The 27,738-nt window shown below is 39.6% G+C and overlaps 2 protein-coding genes and 1 pseudogene across 2 annotated transcripts; all 3 read right to left on the reverse strand.

Annotated features, from left to right (window-relative positions):
• Positions 1-9,860: 9,860 nt before the first annotated feature.
• On the reverse strand, positions 9,861-13,425 carry LOC147899161 (uncharacterized). The gene is made up of 4 exons (XM_087378247.1): positions 12,144-13,425; positions 10,438-10,559; positions 9,991-10,089; positions 9,861-9,896 (listed from the first exon to the last, which is right to left on the reverse strand). Exons 1-4 carry the CDS (start codon positions 13,420-13,422, stop codon positions 9,861-9,863), a joined length of 1,536 nt encoding a protein of 511 aa, XP_087234373.1. The 5' UTR covers positions 13,423-13,425.
• Positions 13,426-13,498: 73 nt separating this feature from the next.
• On the reverse strand, positions 13,499-15,165 carry LOC147899162 (uncharacterized; annotated as a pseudogene).
• A 335-nt stretch (positions 15,166-15,500) lies between these two features.
• Positions 15,501-16,113, reverse strand: LOC147899163 (uncharacterized). Its single transcript, XM_087378248.1, has 2 exons — positions 15,690-16,113; positions 15,501-15,595 (listed from the first exon to the last, which is right to left on the reverse strand). The coding sequence occupies exons 1-2, from the start codon at positions 16,111-16,113 to the stop codon at positions 15,501-15,503; spliced, it is 519 nt and encodes a 172-aa protein (XP_087234374.1).
• Positions 16,114-27,738: the final 11,625 nt, after the last annotated feature.

Consider the following 27,738-nt stretch of genomic DNA (forward strand, 5'->3'; position numbering starts at 1 on the left):
TGCAACAATGGCTACCCCTCTAGGCCAAGAGCAGATCAAGTTTCCTATCATTGCTCTACACTAGAGGCACACTACAAAAGAGGAGGAGGGGGAGGAGTAGGGCAGGGTGAGACAAAAGGTCTCTTGTAGAGTAATGGGTGCTAGGGCCCTAGCCAAAGAAATGAAACTTTGTGATCGATGATGGCAGATAGGTTATGAACACAAGAGTCGCATTATCATTGGTGTAGAGATGATAGATGGAAGAGGATGGAGATATAGGCATTTAGCAAATGTAGATTCCACCCCATAAGATCCATAGCTTGTAATGGGTGGAATCAATGTCAAGAATTAAAAATCTTAACAAGGCAATAGCTGATTAATGGCCAAAAGTACATGTGGACCAATGCGTATTTTCCATAGTTTCCACGCACACCAAATATTTGTGAAAATTATTTTTCCCTTTCACAGGCATATAACCATGGTGGATGCCCCTTGGCCTTCTTTGTCCCACTCTTTCCCAGTCTTGCTAGCAATGCCTTGTGCCTCCCCTTGCCTCATGGCAGTAGTAGCCCTCTTGACGAGCATTTGCTCTCCCCCCTACACTGACCTCTGCTCGTCCGTTGCTTCAACTGGCTTAGCCATGTGATTGCCCTGCTGTCCACCAAGGTTGAGCCAAGATTCCTAGCTATGGTGAAAGGGAGGTGGTTCAATAGGTTTCCTTGTGCCCCCCTCAACCCTGTGTACATTAGGTTAGCTACTTCTTGTTAGATTATGCTAGGTTTCATTATTACTGTACATTATGTTAATCAAAATAGCTTATGTCATCTTCTGTTAAGCAAAAGTGCCAATACCTTAATGCCAATTTGTGAAATTTAATGTGAATTGGTTTTATGCATGTGAATTTTTTACTTAGAAAATGAAAAATATAGGTGCTTGAATCACTCTCATATCATAGTAGATTATAAGAGTTACAAATTCTCAACAAAAATCTCACAAAACGGTACTCATTATGTTCGAGATACACTATGCAAAATAGTGCAAAACTACAATTAGGCCCATTAAACAAATTTCTAGAACTTTGCAATCCGGAAACAAAGATTTCTCTTCATGCCATGTTATGAATTCTAGTCATCTATATGTTCTATAAGTTGTACCATGAGACGCTCTTGGAAAGATATTAATCACAAAAAAAAACAGCCTTAATGTCATACCACACTGATACACTCCACCTATGTCAAGAAGATGTAGACCGAAAGTAATGGAAAATAAGTTGCCAAGAAGAATGCAACTCATAATAGATTACAACAAAGAAAATAATCGAGTAGCCACATCTTCTAGTCTTCTACATAACTTCATCACAAAATCAGCATCTAATACGTGACAATAATATAAATTATATATGCACATAGCTTATTGCTTCATCATTGCATGTATGACTACAATATAAGTGCATTTAGGACCTATGCTCCAACGCCATGCTAACACCTATGTACAACCACATCCATGACAACTCGGGGAGATTTTAGCATTGTCCTTCTAATAACTAATCCACCACTAGATGCCGCAAACAACAAGATGCCATTTCTAGGCATTTTTAGGCATTGTGTAGCATGAGTGTAGCATATGCCGCAAAAAACAAGATGCAATTTCTAGGCATTTTGTAGCGTATATAATACCTTGAGAAAAGATATGGTCTAAGAAGCTAGAAAGGGTCTTCTTTAATCTTTGAAGATACCATATATAAGAGCCTTCTTTAGCTCTCAATGTACCAGGCACAAGGGCTTATGTTCTCCTAACCTAGAAATAGTTTTATTCTTTCATTTACTTTGAATTGATCATGTTTACCATATTCTAGTTCAAACTTTCACTGGTAGTGATGCTCATGGTACTTGCTAATCTACAACTCTAGGCACAAGTGCGTGAGAAATCCTCAAGCATAATGGGATTCTCACTCAATGAAAATTTTTCCTTTTGCTTTGATCCCTTGTTGCTATATGGATACTATATTTTCCCAAGTGGGAGAATCCTTTTGAATAGGGATATCTAAAAATAAATACCTTACTTCTTTACTCTCACAGGTTTTATCCGATGGATTTAATTATAGAAGTGGCTCTCCACTATCTATTCTTTTTTAAATAATAGATCAATTGTTTGAGAGCCTAAAGGATCTTTACAAAGGCAGTGCTAAATAGACTGAGTAGAACCAAAGAAAATCAAGTATAAGAACTTCAAAAATAGTCCTCCACCATTGATTCAATGCAATCCCTCTGTGAATAGAAAGAAAAAAAAAGAGAGTGACGGGATAAAAAAAATTTCAAAAAATAAATTCAAAATTAATGGTGTTCATCAAGATTAGAGATCAATATATGCAAGAAAGCATAGCATCCTCATAGCATCCTAATCTCATCCTAATGAAAAGGCCAAAAAAGAGCAATAAAGAGAGAAAATCATAGCATCATAATCTCATCCTAATGCAAAGGCCAAAAAGAGCAACAAAGAGAGAAAAGTTTTTTAGAATTCTCTAGAATTCAAGAAAGCATAGTATCCTAACCTCATCCTAATGCAAAGGCCAAAAAGAGCAATAAAGAGAAAAGGTTTTTAGAATTCTCTAGAACTCAAGAAAATGCAAGAGGAGCGCTTACTCATTTCAAAAGGAAAATGCCAGTAATAGCATTTCAAAATGTCCCATGACATAAGCCACTCTACGCAAATATCCATGTCACATGTTGCAAGCTTCTAGACAATTTTCAATATAAAACACCCTTCTGTATATTAACCTTTGGGTATCAAATTACTTCCTTATGTATATATAAATATGTAAGTAATTGAATTAATAAAAACCCATCTGTTGAACTCACGTGATAGGGTTACATATGACGAGTGACCAGCATTTGGGGCATGGAGAGAAATGCTATTAGGGACTAGTATTTGGGGCATGGAAAGAAATGCCCCCAAAAAAATTTTGAAAAAAAATGGCCAGATGGCCCCAGGTGTGAGGAGGCACGACTTTGGGCTAGACGGGGACCCTATCTGGCCCAAAGTCACACATGCTCACACCTGGGGCCATATGGCCATTTTTTTTCAAAGTCTTTTTGGGGGAATGTCTCTCCATGCCCCAAATACTATTGGGGACTAGTATTTGGGGCATGGAGAGATATTCTCTCCCAAAAATTTTGGAAAAAAATGGCCAGATGGCCCCAAGTGTAAGCAGGCATGACTTTGGGTTAGACAGGGACCCCATTTGGCCCAAAGTTGCACCTGCTCACACTTGGGGCCATCTGGCCATTTTTTTTCAAAACTTTTGGGGGGGAATGTCTCTCCATGCCCCAAATTTTGGTTCCCAACAAATCAAGGATGCCTAATAGTTTTTCTTTTTGGGGGGGGGAGGTCAAGATTGCCTAATATTTTTCCAAATCATCTTCTCTCTTTTATTTGTTAGGAACCACTATTTGGGGCTCAATCTTGTTGAAGCCTAGTTCAAGTGGTTGCCTTTCTTTATTTACACAATACTTGTTCTTCTTGGCTCAACTGATTTTTTGTATAGATATGTGGCTAATAAGGTGTACTGGTGTTCATTATAGAGAAACTTGCTAATCATCAAGAAGGGGTTGATTAGGGGCAAGAAGTAATGTCGTAAGGCTCTTCCATTAAGAATCCACACTTCAAAAGTTCATAAATCATTTTTGAACATTCCAATTGCTTTTGTAGAGCATAAACAACATGTGACACCGTTTTGTGTTGATGTTTTCTTTTCTTTTCCTCCTCCAAGATAGCAGGCAACTGAATTATTTTGCGCTTTCTTCTTTTTCATTTAATATAGCTCTTACTTATTTTCATTTAATAAAAACATTGCAGCCCTTGCATCTTTTCATTCAACGTAGCTCTTGCTACATTGAGCATTGCTGTGGCCTTATTTAACTACATTGCACTCTCTAAACTTTGTACACCACATTGTTGCCTCATACTAGATGTATTACTATAAGAGAAAATATTAATGTACCGTTGCCTCCATGAATGAGGGCATACAACCCAACACTCAATGGACACAGCAAAGAGGACGAGAGAGAACACATAGTTGGCTATACAAAATTACACTTTCTATCATACTAAAATTATAAACATGGTACAATATATTACGCTTTCTATCTAAAATTATAAACATGATACTAAATTTACATTTTCTATCATCCTTAAACTATAAACATGATACAATATATTTAGAGCCCTAATGAGGGTGGCCTTAAGTCCATAAGGACTCTTCGCATAGGAACATAAGATCCCTTTTAGAGTCCTCTATCCTCCTATCCATCGACCCCTGTATACAATATATGAGCATATTTGACAGCATATGTACATGGATGATGACCAACCGAATGACCCATACTTCAACACTCATGTGTCATTAGACAGTCTCAAATCACAAAAAAATAGGTAGAATTTGAAATTCTCAAACTTCTGACAAGGCAAGGCCCTAGTTCTCAAAGAAAGAATGAACATGATGAACAGTTCCTTCGCCCATCTAATGTTGTGTGAAATGGTAGCGATGTCAATGTGCTTTTACCTGTCAAAATCTTTTGGATTCTTTACCCATGCAATGGCACTCTGGTTATTACAAAATATCATGATAGTACCATCTTGGACTACACCAAGATCCTCTAGCCTTGGCACTTTGCATGCTTTTTCCAGCTAATCATAATGTTTTTTCTAGGTGTCACATACAATATCACTTTTACCTAAACCTAATCAACCCTTGCCCCCCATTCAATTAACAACTAGTAGGTTTCATAATTGTTTGTAGTGATAACTAACTTGCTATCATGTTGGGTGTATGTGACACCAGCTTGCCAAAAGACTTTGATAATATTGTAATTTTCTTTTGCATTGTCTTCATACTCTGGATTTCTCCATGACTCATAGTTTATGAGCCAATGTGTCTATTCCACCACTAGATATTGCTTGGTATGATTTATTAAAATAGACACACCATTATATATTTCTTGGTATGATTTATTAAACTATCTTTAAAGTGAAACAAGCAGCTTGTTTCCTTGAATCCCACCAATGGTATAGATTGATCTTTTTTATAAACTTGCCTAATAATTGCATTCCAAATTTCCATGGACTCATTTTTTGTGAAGCCATGGAATTGAACGTCCATCACACTATGGTTTCTCATCACAATATTTAATGTCTTCCAAATTTTAATTTGGGCTATTGAGTCTTAAATATTCATTTCACCAATGGCTATTGTCTATAGACTTGGAATATTCAGCAATAAAAAGTTATTTAACATCCTCCAAAAAGTTAAGATTCAAATCAAGTGAAGGGTGCTCAATGTGAATATCTTGGGTCATCCGCATGTGTTGCCATTGTGGATGACCCACACGCCCTTCATACATGATCAAAGAACACCAAATAATGTTGCAAATCCCTTTCTTTTTGCATCCTCCTCACCAAATCTACATCTGATGATGGTCCAGTAGTGGAAATTTTAAAAATGCAACCATCTCTCTTTGTTAATATCTGTTAATTGCACAGGAAACAAGGTAGCATGGAAGTATTCATATAGACACTTGAAAATATAATGAATTATTAACTAGATTTGAAGCCACCTTGAATGTCTCAATCCATATCTAAAGACTAAACAAAGAATTCTCAATCAGTATTTCTTTATATTGACATTGATAATAAAATGTTGGAAATCATTAACTGGATTTGAAGCCACCTTGAATGTCTCAATCCATATCTAAGGACTACACAAAGAATTCTCAATCAATATTTCTTTATATTGACATTGATAATAAAATATTGGAAAGACCCACATGCCTCCTTTGATTCACTAGGGCTCCAAATATGATAGCAACACATCAAAGGTCCCATTGTCTATCAACTTTCTAGCATTCTCTCTCTCTCTCTCTCTCTCTCTCTCTCTCTCTCTCTCTCATTCATTATATCTTTATCTATCTTCCCCTCCCTTCTCATTTCTCTATCCAAGTCCTTCCCTCCTCGCTCTTCCTCTTCCCCACTCTTTCTTCCTTCTCTATATTCCCTCTCTCTTCCTCTTCCCCATCTCTCTTCCCTTTCTTTCTATCTCCCTCCCTTTCTCTTCTCTAAAACTTCAGCATGTGCTTAGTCTCAATACGTGTACTCAGAGGTATGTCATCGAATAGTCCAAACTACTTCAACATAGAGAAAAGTATATTGCTTGACTAAAAATATGACCCCTTATTTGTTAAATCTCAACACCAAAAGTATAATGCAAAAATCCAAAATCATGCATTTCAAACTACCTATGATGATTGCTCCTTGACAGCTTGTTATTGTTTCCTGTTATGTTGAGGTCAGCCATATAAAGTTCAATATTGTGAGAGTTTATTTTTGCATATACCCCGTGATCAAGTGAACTTATCCTGAACCCTTGTTGTCTAAGATAAGTGTCAATCTTGTTGTGCCAAGCCCTAGGGGCTTGCTTGACACCGTAGAGTGCCTTCTTTATCTTGCACACTCACTTTTTAGATCCTTTGTCCACAAATCCTTCTAGTGGCTTCATATAAACCTCTTCTTGTAGCTCTACATATAGGACTGTAGAATTGACATCCATCTGATACAAGTGTAACCCCATAATACAAGCAAGAGAAAGAATAAGGTGAATTTTTTAAATCCTTGTGGCTAGGTCAAATGTCTCCTCATAATCAATGCCCTCTTGTTGAACATACCCGTTTGCTACTAATCTTGCCTTCTACTTGTCTACATGCCCATCAAGTTGCTTTATTTTGTAGAGCCATTTGCAATCAATTACATTATTTGTTTTTCGTGATTCCACCAACTCTCAAAATTCATTTTTTAGAATGCCATTTACTTGTCTTCCATGGCATCAACCCATTCCTTGGATTTTACTACCTCTCAAAAGTTGAAAAGTCCTTTGATGTAAGCCACACAACAAATATATGCTATTTACACTCTTTTAGGCTTTAGTTCTTGACAATGCTCTTTGCTTCATCAATAGCTTCTTTAACCACCTTGGCATCTTCTTGGATGATGTGTCTTCTTGGTCATGCTAACCATGATATGCATTCTCTATTCATGAATTTGTAGAAAGTGTTGGAGATACCCATCCATTCCATTGATTGCTCCTACTCACACTAGATAGCATGTCATCAAATATCCCACATTATATGGATGTCTATAAATCTACATATTTAGCATTTTCAATCACTTTTTTGTTTACTCTTCCATGTGATTTTGCATAATCATGATGGCAAGTACCTTTCCTTACCTCCTCATCAAATATCACATCACAAGGAGCACACATTTTATAAGCTACTGTAAAGAATAAGGGAGAGAGATAGGAGACTCAAGTTCAGCTTTCTTCACAACACACAAAAGAGAGAGGACACAAGGTTGGAGGGTGAAGCCTTTCTTCACTTTTGCACACAACAACAATACAATAGAAGAGGGAAATACCCTATATGTCAAACCTAGAATACGTGGTTCATATGTGAACCCAAACCAAAACATACGTGGTAGTCTAACTACACCACGAGTACAACTAACATAGGCGGTGACATAAATGATAGTCATCCAGGAGATATATCGGGGGTAGAGCTTGATATCTCAACACTCCCCCTCAAGCTCAAATCCATCTCACGTACACCAAGCAAGCTCCTAAATCTGCGAAGCTTCTCGGTACCCAATGCCTTCGTAAAAATATCAGCCACCTGCTCCTCAGTGCTGACATAGACAAGATCAATCTCACCAGCTAGAACCTTCTCTCTCACAAAGTGATAATGCACCTCAATGTGCTTCGTTCTAGCATGATAAACTGGGTTATTAGCAAGCATGATGCTGCTAATGTTGTCACAATGAATGACAACTGCTGCATGAATTGACTGTCCCATATCTGCAGGTAGCTTCCGTAACCAAGCTACCTCACATGCAGCCATTGCTGCACCCCTGTACTCAGCCTCTGTGCTCGACAAGGCAACTGTTGGCTGCTTCTTGCTGCTCCAACTGATGGCACCACTCCCAAGGGAAAACATAAAACCACTAGTAGATCTCCTGTCTGAGACACTACCAGCCCAGTCAGCATCTGTGTATCCATGTACCTGTAATGCACACCCAGCTTCATAAAACAGTCCATAATGCAATGTGGACTTCACATACCGCAGTATGCGCCTAGCCGCATCCAAATGTGGCTTCCTCGGTGCCTGCATAAACTGACTCACCAGCCCCACAGCATAGCTCAAATCTGGTCTGGTTATAGTCATGTAAATCAAGCTACCTACTATGCGCCTGTACATAGTAATATCTTCAAGAAGCTCACCTGTCTCTGCATTGAGCTTCACATTCTGCTCCAATGGAACAGAAATAGGCTTACAGCCTGTCATCCCATATTTGGACAGCATGTCCAAACCGTATTGCCTTTGCAACAGCCATATCCCACTCGGGGATCTAATAACCTCAATGCCCAAGAAGTAACGCAGCTCTCCCAAATCCTTCATCTCAAATTTCTGCTTCAACAGCAGCTTCACTTCATTAATGTCTGCATCACTATCACCTGTAATAATCAAGTCATCAACATAGATGACTATAAGCACAATCCCTCTGTTTGTCCTTTTCACATAAAGTGAAAAATCTGAATTGGAAATCTGAAATCCAATAGTGACAAGATATTGCCCTATCTTGTCTGACCATGCCCTCGGCACCTGTTTTAAGCCATACAAGGCTTTGCGCAACCTGCATACAAAATCGGGATGTGAATTATCCTCATAACCTTCCGGCTGCATCATATAAACCTCTTCCTGCAAATCACCATGCAAGAAGGCATTTTTCACATCCATCTGATGCAAAGACCATCCCTTTGCAGCAGCCATAGCAATTACTGCTCTCACGGTTGCCATCCTTGCAACCCCAGGGGATTCACTCTTCATTAAAGGGGGACGTCACCTGCGTGCATGAACTTCAAGAAAACCCCCTATTTAAGATCCATGTAGGATTATAAAACACCCCTATTTAAGCTTATAAGGTACAAGAAAAAGTCTAGTGTGCTCCCCCCCTTTCCTTAAACCTACGTCAAGACGGCTATCCTATTTTGTCAAACAACAAGACTATAAGACGGCTATCATATTTTGTCAAACATCCATCTGTCATCTGCACACCCTCCGCACACTTGTTACCATACATAGTTAGCATGGTAATTCTTGATTCAAGCCTAATAATGATGATAACAGCATTCGTTAAAGTTACATCTATCAAAATAGATGTTCTTGATTCATGCCTAATAGTGATGATAAGAGCACTCATTTGTTGGCATTACATCCATTACATGCTAATCACCTACATCGACATGCTAACCAAGGCAACATTATACCATTTTGCATATGTATTGATTGTACATCTACAAAGAGTAAACATATCCACCGATGTATTTCCATACGTAAAGCTCTTGAAATACTATCAAGATGTCTTTTCAAGTAAGCCTAGCCTCCTTCCTTGCCCAATACATATTCTCCAAGTATGTTGGAGGAACAGATACGAGGTATGATGATCCTTTTAATGGACAAGGCTGTAAGTGGCATAGCCTGGGCATCCCTTAATCCCATCTCCTTTAATCCTCAATGGGAGCAACAGGTGTAGCTGGCCTTATCAAAGCTAGCTGCATATCATATGCATTACCTCCTTACAAAGATGTAGTAGAAGCAATAACTAGATCTACAAGACAAGCCTCATCACCTCTAACATAGCCCCATATACTCTTACCAACTAACACATTATTCACTATAAAACTCCACATGGAATACTTGGTTCCATCCAATTTATCCTCCCAGGCCAAAACTCAAACGTCTCCCGAATTTAGATTCAGATTTCGATTCTGAACCATCTTAGATGTACGCATAAACTGCCCACTGATTCACATGCTGTGAATGGTATTGCACCAACAAAATCACATTAACCCACTAGCCAATGCTTGGCTAAACCATGCACAAACCTCACTGAACTTCCAATGCAGACCTGTACTTGCAAAACATGAACTAATTTGAATGTTGTATTGCCAAATACAGAGGTAAACAGCTCTAAATCCTTTCCCATAATTGGCAACAGCCTCAAAACCTGCTCAGAATAGTGTAGACAGCAACTACATTCACTATTATTGGGACGGACAAGCTAGAAAGCTGTAGTAGACCCAATATATAGCGTATAAGAATGATTACACACTAAAATAAACAAGTTTCTTCTCCCTTAAAAAACAAACACTAGAATGAGAAAGCTGAAAAGCATCTTGGAAGTTTAATAGGCCAAAACTTCAAACACGTCTCTCGAATTTAGATTCAGATTTTGAATCTGAACCATCTTAGATGTATGCATAAACTGCCCACTGATTCACATGCTGTGAATGGTATTGCACCAACAAAATCACATTAACCCACTAGCCAATGCTTGGCTAAACAATGCACAAACCTCACTGAACTTCCAATGCAGACCTGTACTTGCAAAACATGAACTAATTTGAATGTTGTATTTCCAAATACAGAGGTAAACAGCTCCAAATCCTTTCCCGTAATTGGCAACAGTCTCAAAACCTGCTCAGAATAGTGTAGACATCAACTACATTCACTATTATTGGGGCGGACAAGCTAGAAAGCTGTAGTAGACCCAATACATAGCATATAAGAATGATTACACACTAACATAAACAAGTTTCTTCTCCCTTAAAAAACAAACACTAGAATGAGAAAGCTGAAAAGCATCTTGGAAGTTTAATAGGCCAAAACTTCAAACACGTCTCCCGAATTTAGATTCAGATTTTGATTCTGAACCATCTTAGATGTACGCATAAACTGCCCACTGATTCACATACTGTGAATGGTATTGCACCAACAAAATCACATTAACCCACTAGCCAATGCTTGGCTAAACCATGCACAAACCTCACTGAACTTCCAATCCAGACCTGTACTTGCAAAACATGAACTAATTTGAATGTTGTATTGCCAAATACAGAGGTAAACAGCTCCAAATCCTTTCCCGTAATTGGCAACAGTCTCAAAACTTGCTCAGAATAGTGTAGACAGCAACTACATTCACTATTATTGGGACGGACAAGCTAGAAAGTTGTAGTAGACCCAATACATAGCGTATAAAAATGATTACACACTAACATAAACAAGTTTCTTCTCCCTTAAAAAACAAACACTAGAATGAGAAAGCTGAAAAGCATCTTGGAAGTTTAATAGGCCAAAACTTCAAATACGTCTCCCGAATTTAGATTCAGATTTTGATTCTGAACCATCTTAGATGTACGCATAAACTGCCCACTGATTCACATGCTGTGAATGGTATTGCACCAACAAAATCACATTAACCCACTAGCCAATGCTTGGCTAAACAATGCACAAACCTCACTGAACTTCCAATGCAGACCTGTACTTGCAAAACATGAACTAATTTGAATGTTGTATTGCCAAATACAGAGGTAAACAGCTCCAAATCCTTTCCCATAATTGGCAACAGTCTCAAAACTTGCTCAGAATAGTGTAGACAGCAACTACATTCACTATTATTGGGGCGGACAAACTAGAAAGCTGTAGTAGACCCAATATATAGCGTATAAGAATGATTACAAACAAGTTTCTTCTCCCTTAAAAAACAAACACTAGAATGAGAAAGCTGAAAAGCATCTTGGAAGTTTAATAGCAGCAAATATGAAGTTACACAAGAGTAACACCTGAACAATCCATGAATCTAAACCAAAATTTGATAGAGTAGAAAACATAAAATGCATCTTGAATGTTTACTAGAAAAACTAAAAATTAAACAAGAGTAACACCCGGACAAACCATGTCTACAATCCATGTCTATAATCCATAAGTTTAGCATTGACACATCTATGGGCATCTTCTCATAAATGCTGCATCATGCCACATAGCTTGCCAACAAATTTATCCTGCAAAACAAACATAAGCTCCCTGTCAAGTTACATGCTGCAAACCTAGGATCCCTATGTGATAAGAAGGATTGAAAGCACATTAACAAAAACATATGTTACCTTCATCTACATCAGAGATTAGAGCAGTAGGGCTGCAAATGGACTAGGAAGGAGGGAAGGGAAGGGACGACTTCAAAATGGATAAACTTTACAAAGATTTAAAAAATAGAAAATGTACCTTTTCTGCCTTGAACATATTCATTGAAAAGTTTGTAGTCATTCTCATCAAGATGGTATTTCTTTGTTTGTCGATCATAGTTGAGATTGGCCAAGGCTATTATAGATTTCAAATCCACACATTGGTTGTCAACAAGGTCATATGTGTAGGTCCTAGCTCCCTTTGCTTGTTGATACCATGACAAATGAATTTGAACATTCAAAGGCCTATCCAATAGATCAAAGGGGCCTCTTGTCTCTTTTAGACAATTTCCAACCTTTCTCCTCATGCTTACCACCCTTCCAAGGTACCACATGCCGTTTACAGCACCCTTACTAGTATTCCCAGCTTTTCCTTTTCCTCTTGTCTTTTTGTTTGCATTTATTGATGTGCTTTCAAACAATACTGCACAATCAGATCCTATACCAAGACATGTTCCTGTATGAATCATTGCCTTCTTCTCCAAAGAAAAATACACTCCACTTTTCACCCTTGTTAATCTATCTTTAGATAGTGTGGGATTTCCATTCAATTGGCTAACAAGTGTGCTTTTAGAAATGGCTTTCCCATCCACTTCAACAAATGGCGATATTTCACTAGCCACCTTCTCCTCCTCATCAATTAGACAATCAATCACATGATGAAGCTCACTTTCACTAGTAATTTCCTCATCCAGATCACCTCGAACACCACTATCAAAGTGATTATCTTCATCTATAAGTAGAACATCATCCAATGATTCATCTTCATCCACATATTCAAGATTAGGGTTGAAGAGTTCTAAGAGATCTCCCTCCTCCCATGAGTCATTCCAAAAAGTTTCATCGCGCATACCAAGTGTCTCACTTATGGCCTTTGCTTCTAATAATCCCTCTTTCAATGCAGATACCATATGGTTGTCACTACTCACACAAGCATAGTCTCCCAGGTTGGCCAAAGGAGTGTCATTCTCCTTTTCCAAAGTAGCCCATATATTTTCTTGTTTAGAATGAGCTGCTGGAAATTTAAGAAATGAACCTGCTTGAAACTCTGCTATTCTATTAAGTGCTCCTGTACTACTCAGCAAATCAAAGCCATCATAGCATCTTTCATTCCGAACCATTCCACCCACCTTGCTGAAAAAATTCTCACATGCATCCGATCCCGTGCAAGAAAGGGGTACGTGCAAGTGAGGATGCTTTTCCCTAAAAGTCTTTATCAAGAGAACCACAAAGTGACATGATAACTGAATGTCAATGAATGTTTCTCTACTGATAAAGTTTTGCTTTAAAGAGTATGCATCATGTTTAGTGATCCACATGCGCCAAATCCTACATATAGAAAGAACCATGAGTATTAGCCACATAAACCTTGGAAATATGTTCAAAATCCTTTATTCATATATCACTAATAGCAATGGTAGCAACTTCTACATACCTGAAAAAGAAAGACACCTTTCCTGCAGCTTTCACACGACCATACAAGTCTAAGGTAGGTGATAAGAAAATATCAATGTAAGATGCTACTATTGATAAGTACATACATGTGCCCAATGTCCGCTCTTGGTGAGCACCATAGCCTTCTTGTAATAACTTCAAACACTTTTGTACTTTCTTTGCAGCAATCCTTTGTGCAGCTCTCCAATTTTGTCTATCCTTCCTCTCAATATCCCCTTCTTGCAAGCCATGTTCATCAACCTTGAATAATTGATATACAATTGCTACATGATTCAAAGTCACAAGCTCTCTACCAAGTACCAACCTCCTAGATGCACTATCCAAAGGATTGATAAGTTTCTTTCCATTATGAATATAGTCTTGATCATGCAAACCACTGATACTCCCATCAAATGTGATGTGTGCTGTAAAGGGCCAACCCTTCCAAGGAATGCACAACCTGGGACCTTGACAAGAAGAGTAATCTTGCAACATCAACTTTCTGCGCCTACTATCCCCATCTGAAGCATGTCCTATCAATGGACCTACCACGTCCCTTAGAAAAATGTTCCAAGAAAGCTGAATACTCTCCCACTGTTCTCTGACAAACATGGAATCAAACCTATTACATGTCAATTGCACCAATAGAACTAGCTTTGGCAAGCATTCAAGAAGAGGATTCACTATCAATACCCTTGCATAATGAGCAATCACATTATGTTGAAAAGCATCCACAACTCTAAGATATCCATCTTGACCATCACCAACTTGCACGACAAAGTCTGGAATGCAAGTGTGTTCCAGCTTTTTACCACAAAAGCCAACCAAATTATCATCACGTGCCACCCATCTCACCATTCTTTTCACAACTGTTTCATCCTCAGCTAGAAGAGCTGGTACACTACCCAAGGGTATACCTTTCTTCATCATGTGACAAGTGTAAACTTCTCTTGCATATGTTGAAATATATCCTCTTGTAAACCAGTTCGAAAGAAAAGTGCTTTTCTTGTGGACCTCATTGTGGTGGACATGTGTGGACCTCCAAGGTTAAGTGATAAGAAATTATGCAACCTTGTCCCTCCCCATATCTTGACAGTCTCAAATAATTCCTTTGTTGTATTGGAATATCTCTTCCCTTGACCTACTCTTGAAATGTTTTGTGAAATGTCAACAAAGAAGTTCCACAATGCCTTCTTTCCCTCAAACAGACCTAGCTCATGAGCATTGATTATATCTTGACAAAATTTTCTAACATCTTTCCTCACCATGGCTTCCATAGTGCTCTCCTGAAGACTTCTAACCTTCACGCTCAATGCAACAACTTCAGTTCTTGTGAATGCTATCTCCTTCTTCAATACCCGAACCATTGTGGATTTTGTTTTTGCTACTCTCAATAACTCTAAATGAGTCAAATAATCTAACCGTCTACCACCTCCTGTGTCTCTTGATCCACGAGTGTCTAAAGATCGAATTTGTCGATACACTCGCATGCGAAAGTCTCGTTCTTTAGGAATAGTAGCACATGCACCACATTGCAAATTATCAAAGTATGTTCCCTCCAAACATATCCGCTTGCAATCCTTATGACGGAAAGTGCCATTAATTTCAATGAACTCTGTTGTCCCCATCATAATTGTTGCCTTAGTTGCTGGCTCATTGTGCCATTTGCCACCTCCCTTACTATCATCCAAAAAGGGCTTCAAGTCAACCACATTCCCATCATAGTTATATGACCCTTGCCAAAAACCCCAACACAAGGTTGCAAGCAAGCTACTCTCTGTGAGCAAAGAAGGAATCTGTTAAGTTTAGGGTTGACTTGATGGAGAGAGAGCCAAAAGCCATATGACTAGCTACACCTAACATCTCTATAAAAAAACAGAAATAGTGATTGAAAATAGAAGCTTGAAAATTTGTCTAATGGAGAGAGAGCCAAAAGCCATATGACTAGCTACACCTAACATCTCTATAAAAAATCAGAAATAATGATTGAAAATAGAAGCATATGAGAAATACCTGATGGCTTTCGTGATGCATTGGCAGTTTGCAAGGTGTCATTATCTATAAGAAAACATTACAATAGAGCATAAGAAAAAATGTTCACTTGGAAAATACAAAGCTGATGGAAAACACAGCTAGAACATGTGAGTTTTACCTTTAGCAGAACATTTCTTGAAAAAACCACTTAGATCTCTTTGCTTCTTATCTATAATTGTCACCTTGGATGGGCGACCACCAGCCCTCTTCACTTGATTACTAGAATCAATGCCACTAGCCTTTGTGATATGTAGCTTGGATTTCATATGCTCAATCATGCATTGTCGTAGAGATCCTGTCTTTGGAAATAGTGGTATCCACTTGTTATCTAGCATGCAGCTTATATAGACTTTTGATAGAGTGCTATAATCTCCAATAGTCTCTTTTACTAGTTGAAACACCACATTACTCTCACTTGCAAAGGTTGAAACCTCCAACATTGCTTCATTTACTTTTTCTTTTCCTAATTCCATAATGTCATCCAATGAATCAAGGCTGTCTTTTCTATGGCTCTCTTGCTCACATAACCCAATAATCCTCATATGGGATGTTGAGTTGATGTGTGAGTGTGTGTAGTTATACAAAGTGTCAGGACCCCCTTGACCATAAGAGCAATCACACTCCTCACACCAAATCTGAAACAATGCTTTACCATCCTTGTCCTTTGACATGAGCTCAAATCTATCATGTCGGCCTTTTGCTCTTAACTTTTCTTTGGCTATCTTAATCTCCCTCTGCCATTTTTTGACCTCAGATGGTGTTGCAAGGTGACTCTTCAATCGATTCTTAGAAACACTACCACACGTAGTCGAATCATCCACCATATTGTACCTCTCACACCCTTGAGCAAGATCATGCATACATAAATCTAGAGACACTGTACACTTTGGCTACATTTTATTGCTATCTCCAACTGAGTCCACTTTTTGGCGTTTGGCTTGTGTATCATATTCGCTTTTCAATTGGATGGTTACTTCTGCAACATCAACTATCCATCTCTCCTCTTGCTTGGCCCCTATTGGAATTTTCCTAGATCCTCCCAAAAATATAAACTCATCTATGATGAGATTATCAAGGATGATCTCTTCTCTCAAGTCCTTGTAGGTACCACCGGTTTTAAGATGAACATATCCCAACACATGATTTTCAGCCACACCCTCATCTAACACAATCACAATATCATGCCTCTCCATGCTCCTATAACAGGGCTAGATAACAAAAAAGGTGCCCAATAAGATAATCTCAAATGGACAGAAAAACCTGTTGTAAAGTAAAGAAAATGAGGAGAAAATTACAGCAAAACCATCATTAACATGTTCAAAATGAAGGATGAAATGGACATAAAACCTAGAGCAAAGTATAGAAGAATCAGAGCTGCTTCAAGCCAACAATCTCCTTTTGAAGCTTATAGCTACTCTAGCAACTAGTAACAAATTACAGCACCTGTAAACAAATTCCAATCAAAAACATGTGAGTTGAAGTAGAAACATAGGCCTTCTCAATGCATTATTTGCAGTAGCAGCAAAACCTATTGTAAAGTAAAGGAATTGAGGAGCACTAAAGGTATATAAATTGATGATGACGATGGGATTAATGAAGGTCACCGTGCAATTAGGGCAGAGTACAAATACAGAAAAGGATTCTTCTTCTCACTAGTTGTGGTGGAATCTTGTTCTTCTCTTTTGCTTTGGATCTGTGCTCTGCCCAGATCTCATCATTCTTCCTCACTATGTCTACCCCTTCCCGGAAGCGCTACGGGAGATTTGTCTCAAAGATGTTCCATCCAAATAGTAAGCTTTTAACCAGTTACCTTATATGTATCTCGCCTATGGGTTACAGAGCTAGTGATAAACAGTTTTATAAGAGTGAATTTGCATCCTAACTAGCTTTTCCAGTCAGGGAATAAATTCATCACCCTTGAACAATGACTTCTTGCCCTGTGCTGCAGTTTATGCTGATGGAAGCATTTGCTTGGATATATTACAAAATTAGTGGAGTCCAATTTATGATGTGGCAGCTAACCTAACATCTATCCAGGTAGGTAACCCATATTTAGCTCCTTCTTGCGGTTGAATGCCAGGAGGGTATTTCTTGTTGCCTAGGGTCTATATCTTACTGCTTTCTGCAAGACTATTTTTTCAAGACTATTTTAATTTCTATAAGAACACTTCAATGTAAAAATTGTGTTGATGCACTTTCGTGGCTATTTATGCAGTCGTTATTGTGTGATCCAAACCCAAATTCCCCAGCCAACTCGGAGGCTGCTCGCATGAACCGTCGAGAGTACAAGAGAAGGGTCCGTGAAATTGTTGAGCAAAGCTGGACCGCGGAGTAAAGAGTCTTGAGATGCTTGTACGTCTGCTGGACTATGATCTTGTAGCTTTCCTTCTTTAGTTCAGACTGTACTCACTGCAACTGGGGAACATTGACTATGGTAATTGACGATTCTAGTTTATAATGATTAGCTCCTAGATATCAGAAAGTGTCGGCCAACATGTAATCTGCCAATCAATAGTTTCTGGTATGGGCTGTCTTATCAGCAAGCTGTGTATCTTTTTATACATCACTTGCCTCTACAAAGAGAGGGAGGACAACTTCAAAAGCATTGTATCTATCTTTCGTATAGTTTTAAGAAAGTTATTATCCCAGTGCAAAACCTATTGTAAAGTAAACCTTATAAAACTTCGTAAGTCAAATAATACATTTATAATAACCTTAACGCACGACTCTTTAGAGACACTACAAACATACACAAAACACCTACAAAACACTTAAAAGAAAGTTACATAACACGACTAAGCATGATGAACAGGAGCCCAAAGTACCTTCAACAGAACCACGGCTAGGTAATTTTACTGTTGGGTTTTGTCGTCGTCGCAAGCTTCGGAGGAGCCCTAGTTTGCAGCCGAACCCATGCTCTTCGTAATCATGCTGCTAGTTGGTATTGCCTCTACCCGCAGCTTTGATCCAAACTAGATCACTGCATACCACTGCATCGAAGCCCTGCCTTTTAACGTATGCTACTTCTTGCCCATCAAAAATGTCCCGCAAGTGCCTTTGTGGTGTCGCAAGTGTTCTTTGAAGTTGAAATCGCCAGACAACCAACGTACATCAGGCCATACATTTTCCTAACCAAAGAAGCAGCCACCGAAAAAGGGAGACGATATCTCCAAAACCAAACCGAAAGCGAGATTACAAAGGAAAATGAAAAACAAAAAACACACACCATAAATACCAAGAACCAAGCGAACTAAAATACAAGCATCGAGAAGACCCTTTCAAGCTTTCTCTAGTGATTGAGCATAAGACATGGAGGGAGGCGGGTTACTGTGACATTGAGGCTTAGCTCGAGCCGTGTTGCCTAGATTCTACGCTGGTGACGTCCATTCGGAAACATGGAGGGAGGCGGGTGACTGTTAAGAGAAGGATTCGAGCAAGATAAGCGATTGTTGCGAGAGGGCGAGCAAGACTGTTCGGAGGGGACGATGATGGAAAGGCAGCGGCGGAACGTTCAAGGGGAGGCAGAAGAAAAAGAGGGGAAAAAGATAGGGCAATAAGATAGGGCAAAAATTTTCCCTCGCTTCCCCATTTCCCCCATCCAATTTTGGGGATAAAATTTGCTCCCAATTTGCTCCATTTTACCATGGTTAAGAAAACACTCGAGAGTTACTACAGCTAGTGGGGATCCATCCAAGCTTCCAAGTACCAGAATGAGACTATCGATTCTGTGTGGCCGAAACGAGAATCCTGCCACGTGCATGAGCCAGTTTGGTGAGATCTTTGAGAGCTACAACTCTTATAACCTCTTGCTTAGGTGGGAACATGGGACCGTATCAAATGCCTTACAAAAGTCTACAAAGCAAGTGTAGACTTTATGGTGCCTCGACTATTGTCTCTTAATGATGGCTTTGTAATTTTGTAATTACTGATCAACTACCTTTGTAATTTTGTAATTACTGATCAACTACCTTTGTAATTTTGTGACCACTGATCAACTACCTTTGTAATTTTCCCAAAAAAATTACTTCATAGTTACAGGTAAGCTATAAGGGACAAGCACACTATAAGCTTGGACCCTATCTATTACGGACATTTGGGGCTCATTTTGGGGCCCCGAAATAATTTCACTTGAGTATTCTCTCAAAAAGGTAGGCATGGATAATATTTGGCAAATTAGCTCAAAACTTGTCAAGCTTGGCATACTTAGACGCTACTCTTTGAGATGTTTCCGATGGTGGCCATCGTGTGTGTACATACTTGGGAGGGCAATTAATTTCTACTTTTGTTGGCAAGCCAACTAACCTAATTACTTTATAACATCTTTTCCAAGCCCAAATCTATCATGGTTTCCTTAGTTATTAGGTTCACCGCCACTGATCCATAGAGAGAATGATTTAATGATATATTTATTTTATATTATGAAAGACTGTTTATATCATGACTTACAAGGTTGGATATCAAGTTCCTTGATTTGAACCACCCTTAAAACCCATTTCTTGGATCCACAACATTGGGACTCCATGCCCACTCCATGTAGCCTTCCATTACTCCATTTCTTATTTAATCCTCTAATAGATAGTCTCTTTGTCTTTGGGTGATTGGGCAATTTTGCAAAGTGTGCAAAGCAAAGTGTACTAGAAAGATAGAGTGAATATTTACAAATGCCAAAAGAGAATAAGGACAACTTAGGAGAACCAGCTTGTGGTCAAAATCAAAGAGTGAAAGAGTGAGAGGGTATAGGTGTGGGTGTGGTGGTGTTCATGTGGCCATGTTATGCTTAATTTGTTTGTAGGAATGCATTACTATGGAACATTTCTTACACCTTTTTCCATAGCCTTTTCTCTTATTTTCTCTAAACATTAGCCCCTTTAATTAGCCACGATTAGTTCTTTGATTACCATAATTAACAATAAGAATCACCATCAATGAAGGAGACCTAGTGTTAGTTTTGGGCTTAGTTCATGAACACCCAGTGACTGACTTATCAAATGAGTATTTGTGTGTCATTTCTACATTGGGTCTACATCTAGGGTAAAGATTAGTTCCCCCCCCCCCCCCCCCCCCCTTCCCACCCCCCTAACTTAAATTTAAGATTGGCCAAAACATAAAAGGGCCCCCACCCCTAATGTATAAGCTTATGCATCATTTGCAAAAAACCCCCCTAGTGTACACTCACGTGGTATCGTAAGGTTCCCCTTCTAAATCCCCCGGGCTTGCAACTGGGCTGAAAGTTTCCTCATAGTCAATTCCATATGTCTACGCAAAACCTTTGGCAACCAATCTTGCCTTGTACCTGCTAACAGACCCATCAGCATTGTGCTTTACTTTGTAAACCCACTTGCAGCCAATAGCCTTCTTATCATGAGGCAAAGGCATCAAATCCCAAGTGTGGTTTGCATCCAAGGCAGCCATCTCTTCATCCATAGCTGCTTCCCAATTTTTATGCCCTGCTGCATCCTCAAAACATGTGGGCTCTGGCTCCTCTAGAACCTTGACCATATAAGCATAGTGATGTGCTGTATACCCATCATATCTCAGCCTGTCAACTGGATACTTAATACGAGTGGACCTCCGTACAACTGGATCAGTTGCAGGAGTCTTTAAATCATGCCTGCTTTTCCTTGCACCAGGTGTAACAACAGAAGGAATCCCAAGTTCCTCATCAAGGCTCATTTCAGAGCCACTTGACTCTCCATCAACATGAGAGCTACCAGTAGACACATCAAACACTGGAGCATGGTCCACTTTTTCTTTTCCCTTATGTGATACCTGCACAACACTATCAGGACTGCCATGTGACGATTCACTAGATCTCAATCTCCTTGTCCATGCATTAGATCCACTAGTAGGGGACTCTCTGGGTCCACTCAAGGCTTGAGATTGCTGCTCTGCATTTATTGCAGCATTCCCATTTCCTACATCTGCATCTCCTACCATAACAGTTGGTGCATACCAGCTGCTCATTTCATCAAAAACAACATCTCTGCTCACTTGCATTTTGCGTGTGGAAGGGTTATAACAGCGATACCCTTTCTGGTGCAGAGCATATCCAATAAAGATGCATTTTTCTGCCTTTGGATCCAGCTTTGTTCTCTTCTCATCAGGAACATGAACATAAGCTACGCAACCAAATACCTTCAAGTGAGAAATATCTGGTTTTTGGCCTGTATACATTTCTTCAGGCGTCATGCCATGGACAGCTGCAGTGGGGGTTCTGTTCATAATATAAACAGCAGTTGCTACTGCTTCAGCCCAAAAATAATCAGGCATGTTTTTCTCATTTAGGATCGCCCGTCCTACTTCTGCAATATGCCTGTTCTTCCTTTCTGCAACCCCATTCTGCTGAGGGGAAGACCTGCATGAGTACTTCCTTTGAATTCCCTGTTCTTTCAGATATTCACAAAATTCTTCTGAAAAGTACTCTCCCCCTCCATCAGATCTTAGCACTTTAATATGCACACCTTTCTCTTTTTCAACCATGGCCTTAAAAGCCTTGAAATGGCTGAACACTTCACTTTTGTGCTTCATAAAATAAATCCACACCTTCCTAGTGTAGTCATCAATAAACGTCACATAATAATGGCATCCACCAATAGAAGCAGCTTTGGTTGTCCAAACATCTGAATGGATCACTTCCAAAGGTCTTCTGCTCACCTTAGCATTTTTGGGAAATGCATGTCTAGCCTGCTTACCCATTTGGCATGCTTCACATACCTTTTGCATTCCCTCAACTCTGAATTTAGGCAAACCTGCAACAATGTTTTTCGTTTGCATAGATTTCAGCCTTTGTATATTCACGTGCCCAATGCGCTTGTGCCATATCTCAATATCTGCAATGACACCTCTCCCATGCGCAAACATAGCAGCTTTCACCTCAGGCATATCAACATCCAAGGTGAACATTCTCCCATTTTTGTTGCCTTTTGCAACCAAGCGGCACTTATTTTTCAAGTCCTCAACAAAGCATCCATCAGGATTAAATCTAACCTGCAGACCTTGCTCAACCATCTGGCCAACTGAAACCAGGTTCTTAGTGATTTTTGGAACATGAAGTACATCTGCCAAGTACTTCGTTTTGCCGTCCTGCATAGCCAATGGCACTTTACCAACCTGCGTAATTGGGTGTGCAGTATCATCACCTGTTTCAACATAACCTGGCTTATCCAAATTTCTAACATCATGAAACCACTCACCATGACTGGTCATGTGGTTAGAGGCACCTGAATCAACATACCAAACATCATTGCAAGCTGCAACATCTCCTGACATGGAGTTAACCATATGCTGCATCACAAAAAGGTGCTCATTTCTGTCGTCACCATGCCCACTTGATGATGCATAGTTGCTTTGCTGCAACTTCCCACTTTTGATGTCATTCTGTTTTTTATAGCATGTATTCTCCTTGTGTCCAGGCTTTCCACAATAATAGCATTCTGTGCTGCTATTTACTTGCTGGTTCCTTTGCCATGAACCACGGCCTCTTTGGCTCCCCCTGCCTCTAGAACTACCACGTCCTCCTCCATAGGACTGGTTTTCCTGTTGTTGCTGTTGGTTCTGATTTCCTGCACGGCCACCAAAACGGCCTCTTCCTCTACCCCTGCCTCTACCTGTATTCGAGTAGAAAGCAGTCTCTTGAGAAGTTGAGGTGGCTGAACCACCATTCCTTTGCTCTTCACTCAGCAAGAGAGCAATAAGTTCCTGAAAATCAGGAAATGTTTCACGGACTCCAATGGATGTCCGAAACTGTGCATAATCTTTTCCAAGACCACAATTCAAGGTCACGGACACTAAGTCCTCATCATCAACAGGTGCTCCAATGGAAGCAAGAGAATCTGCAAGGCCTTTCACCTTCAAGGAATACTCATTTATATTCATATTTTTCCTTTGCACATTGTGTAACTCCTGCTTTAGCTGCATCTTTCGTGCTTTGGTATTTGTGCTATACAGCTTCACCAATGTATCCCATGCCTCCTTAGGCGTCTCTAGATCCTGTATATGCATAATCATAGAATCTGAAATGCTAACAGACAGCCAATACAGGCATTTTCTGGCCTTTTCATGCCATTCTTTAAAGGCCTTCAATTCAGCAGGAGTAGGAGCAGCACCCAAAACTGGTTCTGCAGTTTCACCACTGATGTACTCCCAAACTCCCTTTCCCATAAGGAAGTTTGTTATCCTGAACTTCCATGCTTGGAAGTTGTTCTTGTCAAGCTTCTCACTGACAATGGTAGACAGATTCTCAGACATTTTACAAATCACGAATTGCAACAGCAACCTGTAAACACAGCAAATGCCTCACAAGGGCAAATAGCAAAACTTCTGCAAACAGCCTCACAGGGGCAGATCCGCAACACTGACGAAAGTGGTATTTCACTACACAGTCACTTCCTAGTGACGATTTTGCATCAACAGGCAACAGGCATGAATCTGCAACTCCCAATATCTCTGCACACAGGCATACGATGCAATTTCTGCGGCACCTTTCCACCGACTAGCCGCGCAGTGGTCGCACAGCGAAAAACAGGGCCTTTTTTTGAGTGCCTGCGAAGAACTTGCGCCTTCAAAATGGGCCCCGAAACGGCCTCAAATCAAAAAAATAAAGTCATATACTGCGCTCTCGCCACACCGCAAAGGGCCTCTCAATCTGAAACAGTGCACTCCTGCACTTCTGGCTGTGCTACCTGCAGAGATTTGCTCCCAAACTCGAAATAGGAAAGCAACACTGGTCCTCTTACCAGGACACCACAAACTTGGCTTGTTTTCTTGAGCTCCTTACCACGAACAAGGCTCTGATACCATGTAAAGAATAAGGGAGAGAGATAGGAGACTCAAGTTCAGCTTTCTTCACAACACACAAAAGAGAGAGGACACAAGGTTGGAGGGTGAAGCCTTTCTTCACTTTTGCACACAACAACAATACAATAGAAGAGGGAAATACCCTATATGTCAAACCTAGAATACGTGGTTCATATGTGAACCCAAACCAAAACATACGTGGTAGTCTAACTACACCACGAGTACAACTAACATAGGCGGTGACATAAATGATAGTCATCCAGGAGATATATCGGGGGTAGAGCTTGATATCTCAACAGCTACAATGTTGTATAGCCTATCAAATTTGTGTTCCTTTATATCCAACCAAAATTCATTTCTTACTCTTGGAATTAGAATAACCCCTCTTGTCCTTTGATGCATGAGGATACATAGTTGATCCGAACCCTCTGAGATGCTAGATATTTGGCTTATGTCCACTCCATGCTTCCTCTAGTGCCATATCATGTAAATAATTGATGGGGGATTGGTTCAAAAAATAAATTTGGCTTATGTCCACTACATGCTTCCTCTAGTGCCATATCACATAAAGAATTAGTAGGTGATTGGTTCAACAAATAAATCACCATGCAAACTGTTTCTATTAAAAGCTTGTCAAGCATGTCCTTTGTGTCCTACTCGTTCTACACTCAACAATCGTGTAGTTCTTGCTTTCTTTTGTTGCTCCATTTTGTTGCCATGTTTTAGGCAAGGAAAACTCTCCATTGCTTGCAAAACTCAGTAAAATCTTTGGAGACATATACCCCCACTATTGTCAAAATCCTCGGGGGGGTCACTATGTATGAACCCTCTATATCACGTGCATTCAAGCCCTATTTTTAAAATCCCTTATCTGTAAATTTTTCATAAATACAATGTACCCCTTTTCTATACAAATCTGTAAATTTATCCCAAAACTACTTTAAAGAGTCCCTTATGTATATTTATTTCTGTAAATTTTAGAAATAAAAAATATCCTTCTGTTGAACTCATGTGATAGGGTTACATATGATGAGTGACCCCCCGAGTCAAAATCTAAGCCATTTTCTTGAACTCTTTAAAATTTGCAAGTAGTTTAGAGCTTTGATTCATGGTAGACAAAATATATTTCTAGTAATCATGAATAAATGTGACATAATTTTTGCTATATGATCGATGTGTGTCAATGACATGTGCCTAAAGTTGAAGCTAATGAATTGAACACAAAAAAGAAGTTAGTTACTCCATAGCACTCTCTAGTAGTAATACAACAAGAGTTTTCTATTTAAGCCCATACCTTTAATGCAGTGAGAGATATATAAGAGGCAAAGGAATACCTTTCAAGATTTGCTTCAAGAAGATGGCCATTCAGTACCCTAGAACATCAAGCTCTACAAAGATGGAGACGGGGGAGTTGAATTGTGTTTTTAAAATGGGGGGGAAAAATGCAATTGAAATTGGGGGGGGGGTGATGAAGTGCATTTGAAAGAAACTTTGACTGAGGAGTGGGCTTAAAGGTAGCCCTTTTGTGCAAGCTATTATTGCAAGCTTCTATTGTGGGGGTCCCAAGCATGGATAGTTTTGAATATCCAAAGGTGCTCCCACGTGTGTTCTTTTTGGAAACTAGAAACTTTACCACTTTAAAGTGCAAAAACATATGTACCACATGACCTTGCACAACTAGAAATAGATGTAAGTTGTATGTATATAAAATAGCATTCTAGTGGAAGTGTAGAAGGAGGGTGTGGCCTTGATAAAGGAGAAGGGGGAGGATAGGGGGAAAAAATGTAGAGGAAGAGTAGGAAAAGTAGATAGAGGGCAAGAAGCAGAATGAGATGATAGTGGTAGTGGAAGTTGTTACAAAAAAGTGCATGATAGAGAAGGAACAAGAGGAAGAGGAGGAGGTGGTCATGCTAAGGTGGGAGTTGCAATTATGACAATAAAGAACATGGAGAAGAAGGTGGAGAGGATAGAGGTAAAGGTGGAGGAGGAGGAGGAGGAGGAAAAAACCCGCACACCAATCTAAATAGTGTCATTCCTCCTTTAATGCTACCAGTGGTAGAATGGAGTTAGTTGTGCTTGCTCAACTACTTTCTAAAACTACCTTCTTCAATATTCTCACAAAATAATAATTGAACTAAGTTTTTTCTTATCCATTAGCTGATGGTGAATAATATGTAGTGAACTCTTATGGACAATCATATGCATTGCTGTTAGTTTATTTATCAACTTTGTTCAAAAAAATAGGTGGCAAGAACCTCATCTGTTAAATTATAGCGCACTGGAACAAAAACTAAACAAAGAATAGAGTACACATCAAACTAGAGATGTGAACAAAATTTTCCTTCAATATTGATGTAGTACAGATGATGGCTCTGTCCACCCATGCACTCCCACAGTGGAGCTTAGATGGTGATCTAGACAGATACTAAGTGAAGAGCTACTAGCTAGAAGATCTGATCTGATGCAATGGACTAGGAAGGTCGCATCTTTATAGCTATGAGGGCGGTAGCCAGATCAACGTAGTCGGTGGAGCCGACCAGTCAACCTAGTCGGCTGAGCCGACCAATCAACCATGGAATATTCAAGGAATATTCCCTATACCGTCACCTCGAGAATATTCCCCAGACCCCAGTGAGAGCAAGGGGCTACTCTGACATGCAATTCAGGCTCCATCTAGTGTCTCGGGCTCACACATGGCTTCTCCTCATATGGGGCCTTTACAATTTGAGCATCGGATTTATTGTTTGGGATTTACAAAAACAAGTGCGATGGTTAGTTTGGGATTTTCTAAAAGAAGCGGTCTCAAATACATTTTCCATTTTCCATGATAAGTGGAATATTTTTTCCTTACAATGAGACTACATTTTCTTAGTACTATCTTAGTGGTCCTCGTGCACCACTCCAAGACACCCCAATATGTGCTCATGTGTGTCTCAATCCAATTTGAAGACACTTTTACCCTTCTTTTGTTGTCGCAGAAGTTGCATCCGGAACTTAATAGCTCTTACTAGATGAGCGTACATGAATGTTTGTGGACTCTTATGTAGCAATTCATAATTGCGGCCTTTCTTGGATGTTTTTTTGTACCAAAAAGCTTCGACTACTACATCCCAATTCTCATAGGTTGTTCCCATTAGGGGAGAAATGGGGCCTCAAAAGGGCCCTGTAAGGAATGGATTAGGGGAGGATTAAGAAACTTAATCTCATCCTATGTGGGGAGGGGTCATAATGGAGGGTCAAGTGGTTTTGGGGGGCTAGAAGTGGTTTTGCCAAGCAACAGTAAATAGGGAGGAGTCAAAAAAACGTCCATAAGTTGTAAATATATAGCAATTGTCACCTTAAGGGTTACACTTGATTGGTGGTGCATGGCT

The sequence above is a fragment of the Dipteris shenzhenensis genome, chromosome 8, assembly GCF_047967505.1.
Source record: "Dipteris shenzhenensis isolate YYH24624 ecotype China chromosome 8, Dip_SZ_1.0, whole genome shotgun sequence".
NCBI lineage: Eukaryota > Viridiplantae > Streptophyta > Polypodiopsida > Gleicheniales > Dipteridaceae > Dipteris > Dipteris shenzhenensis.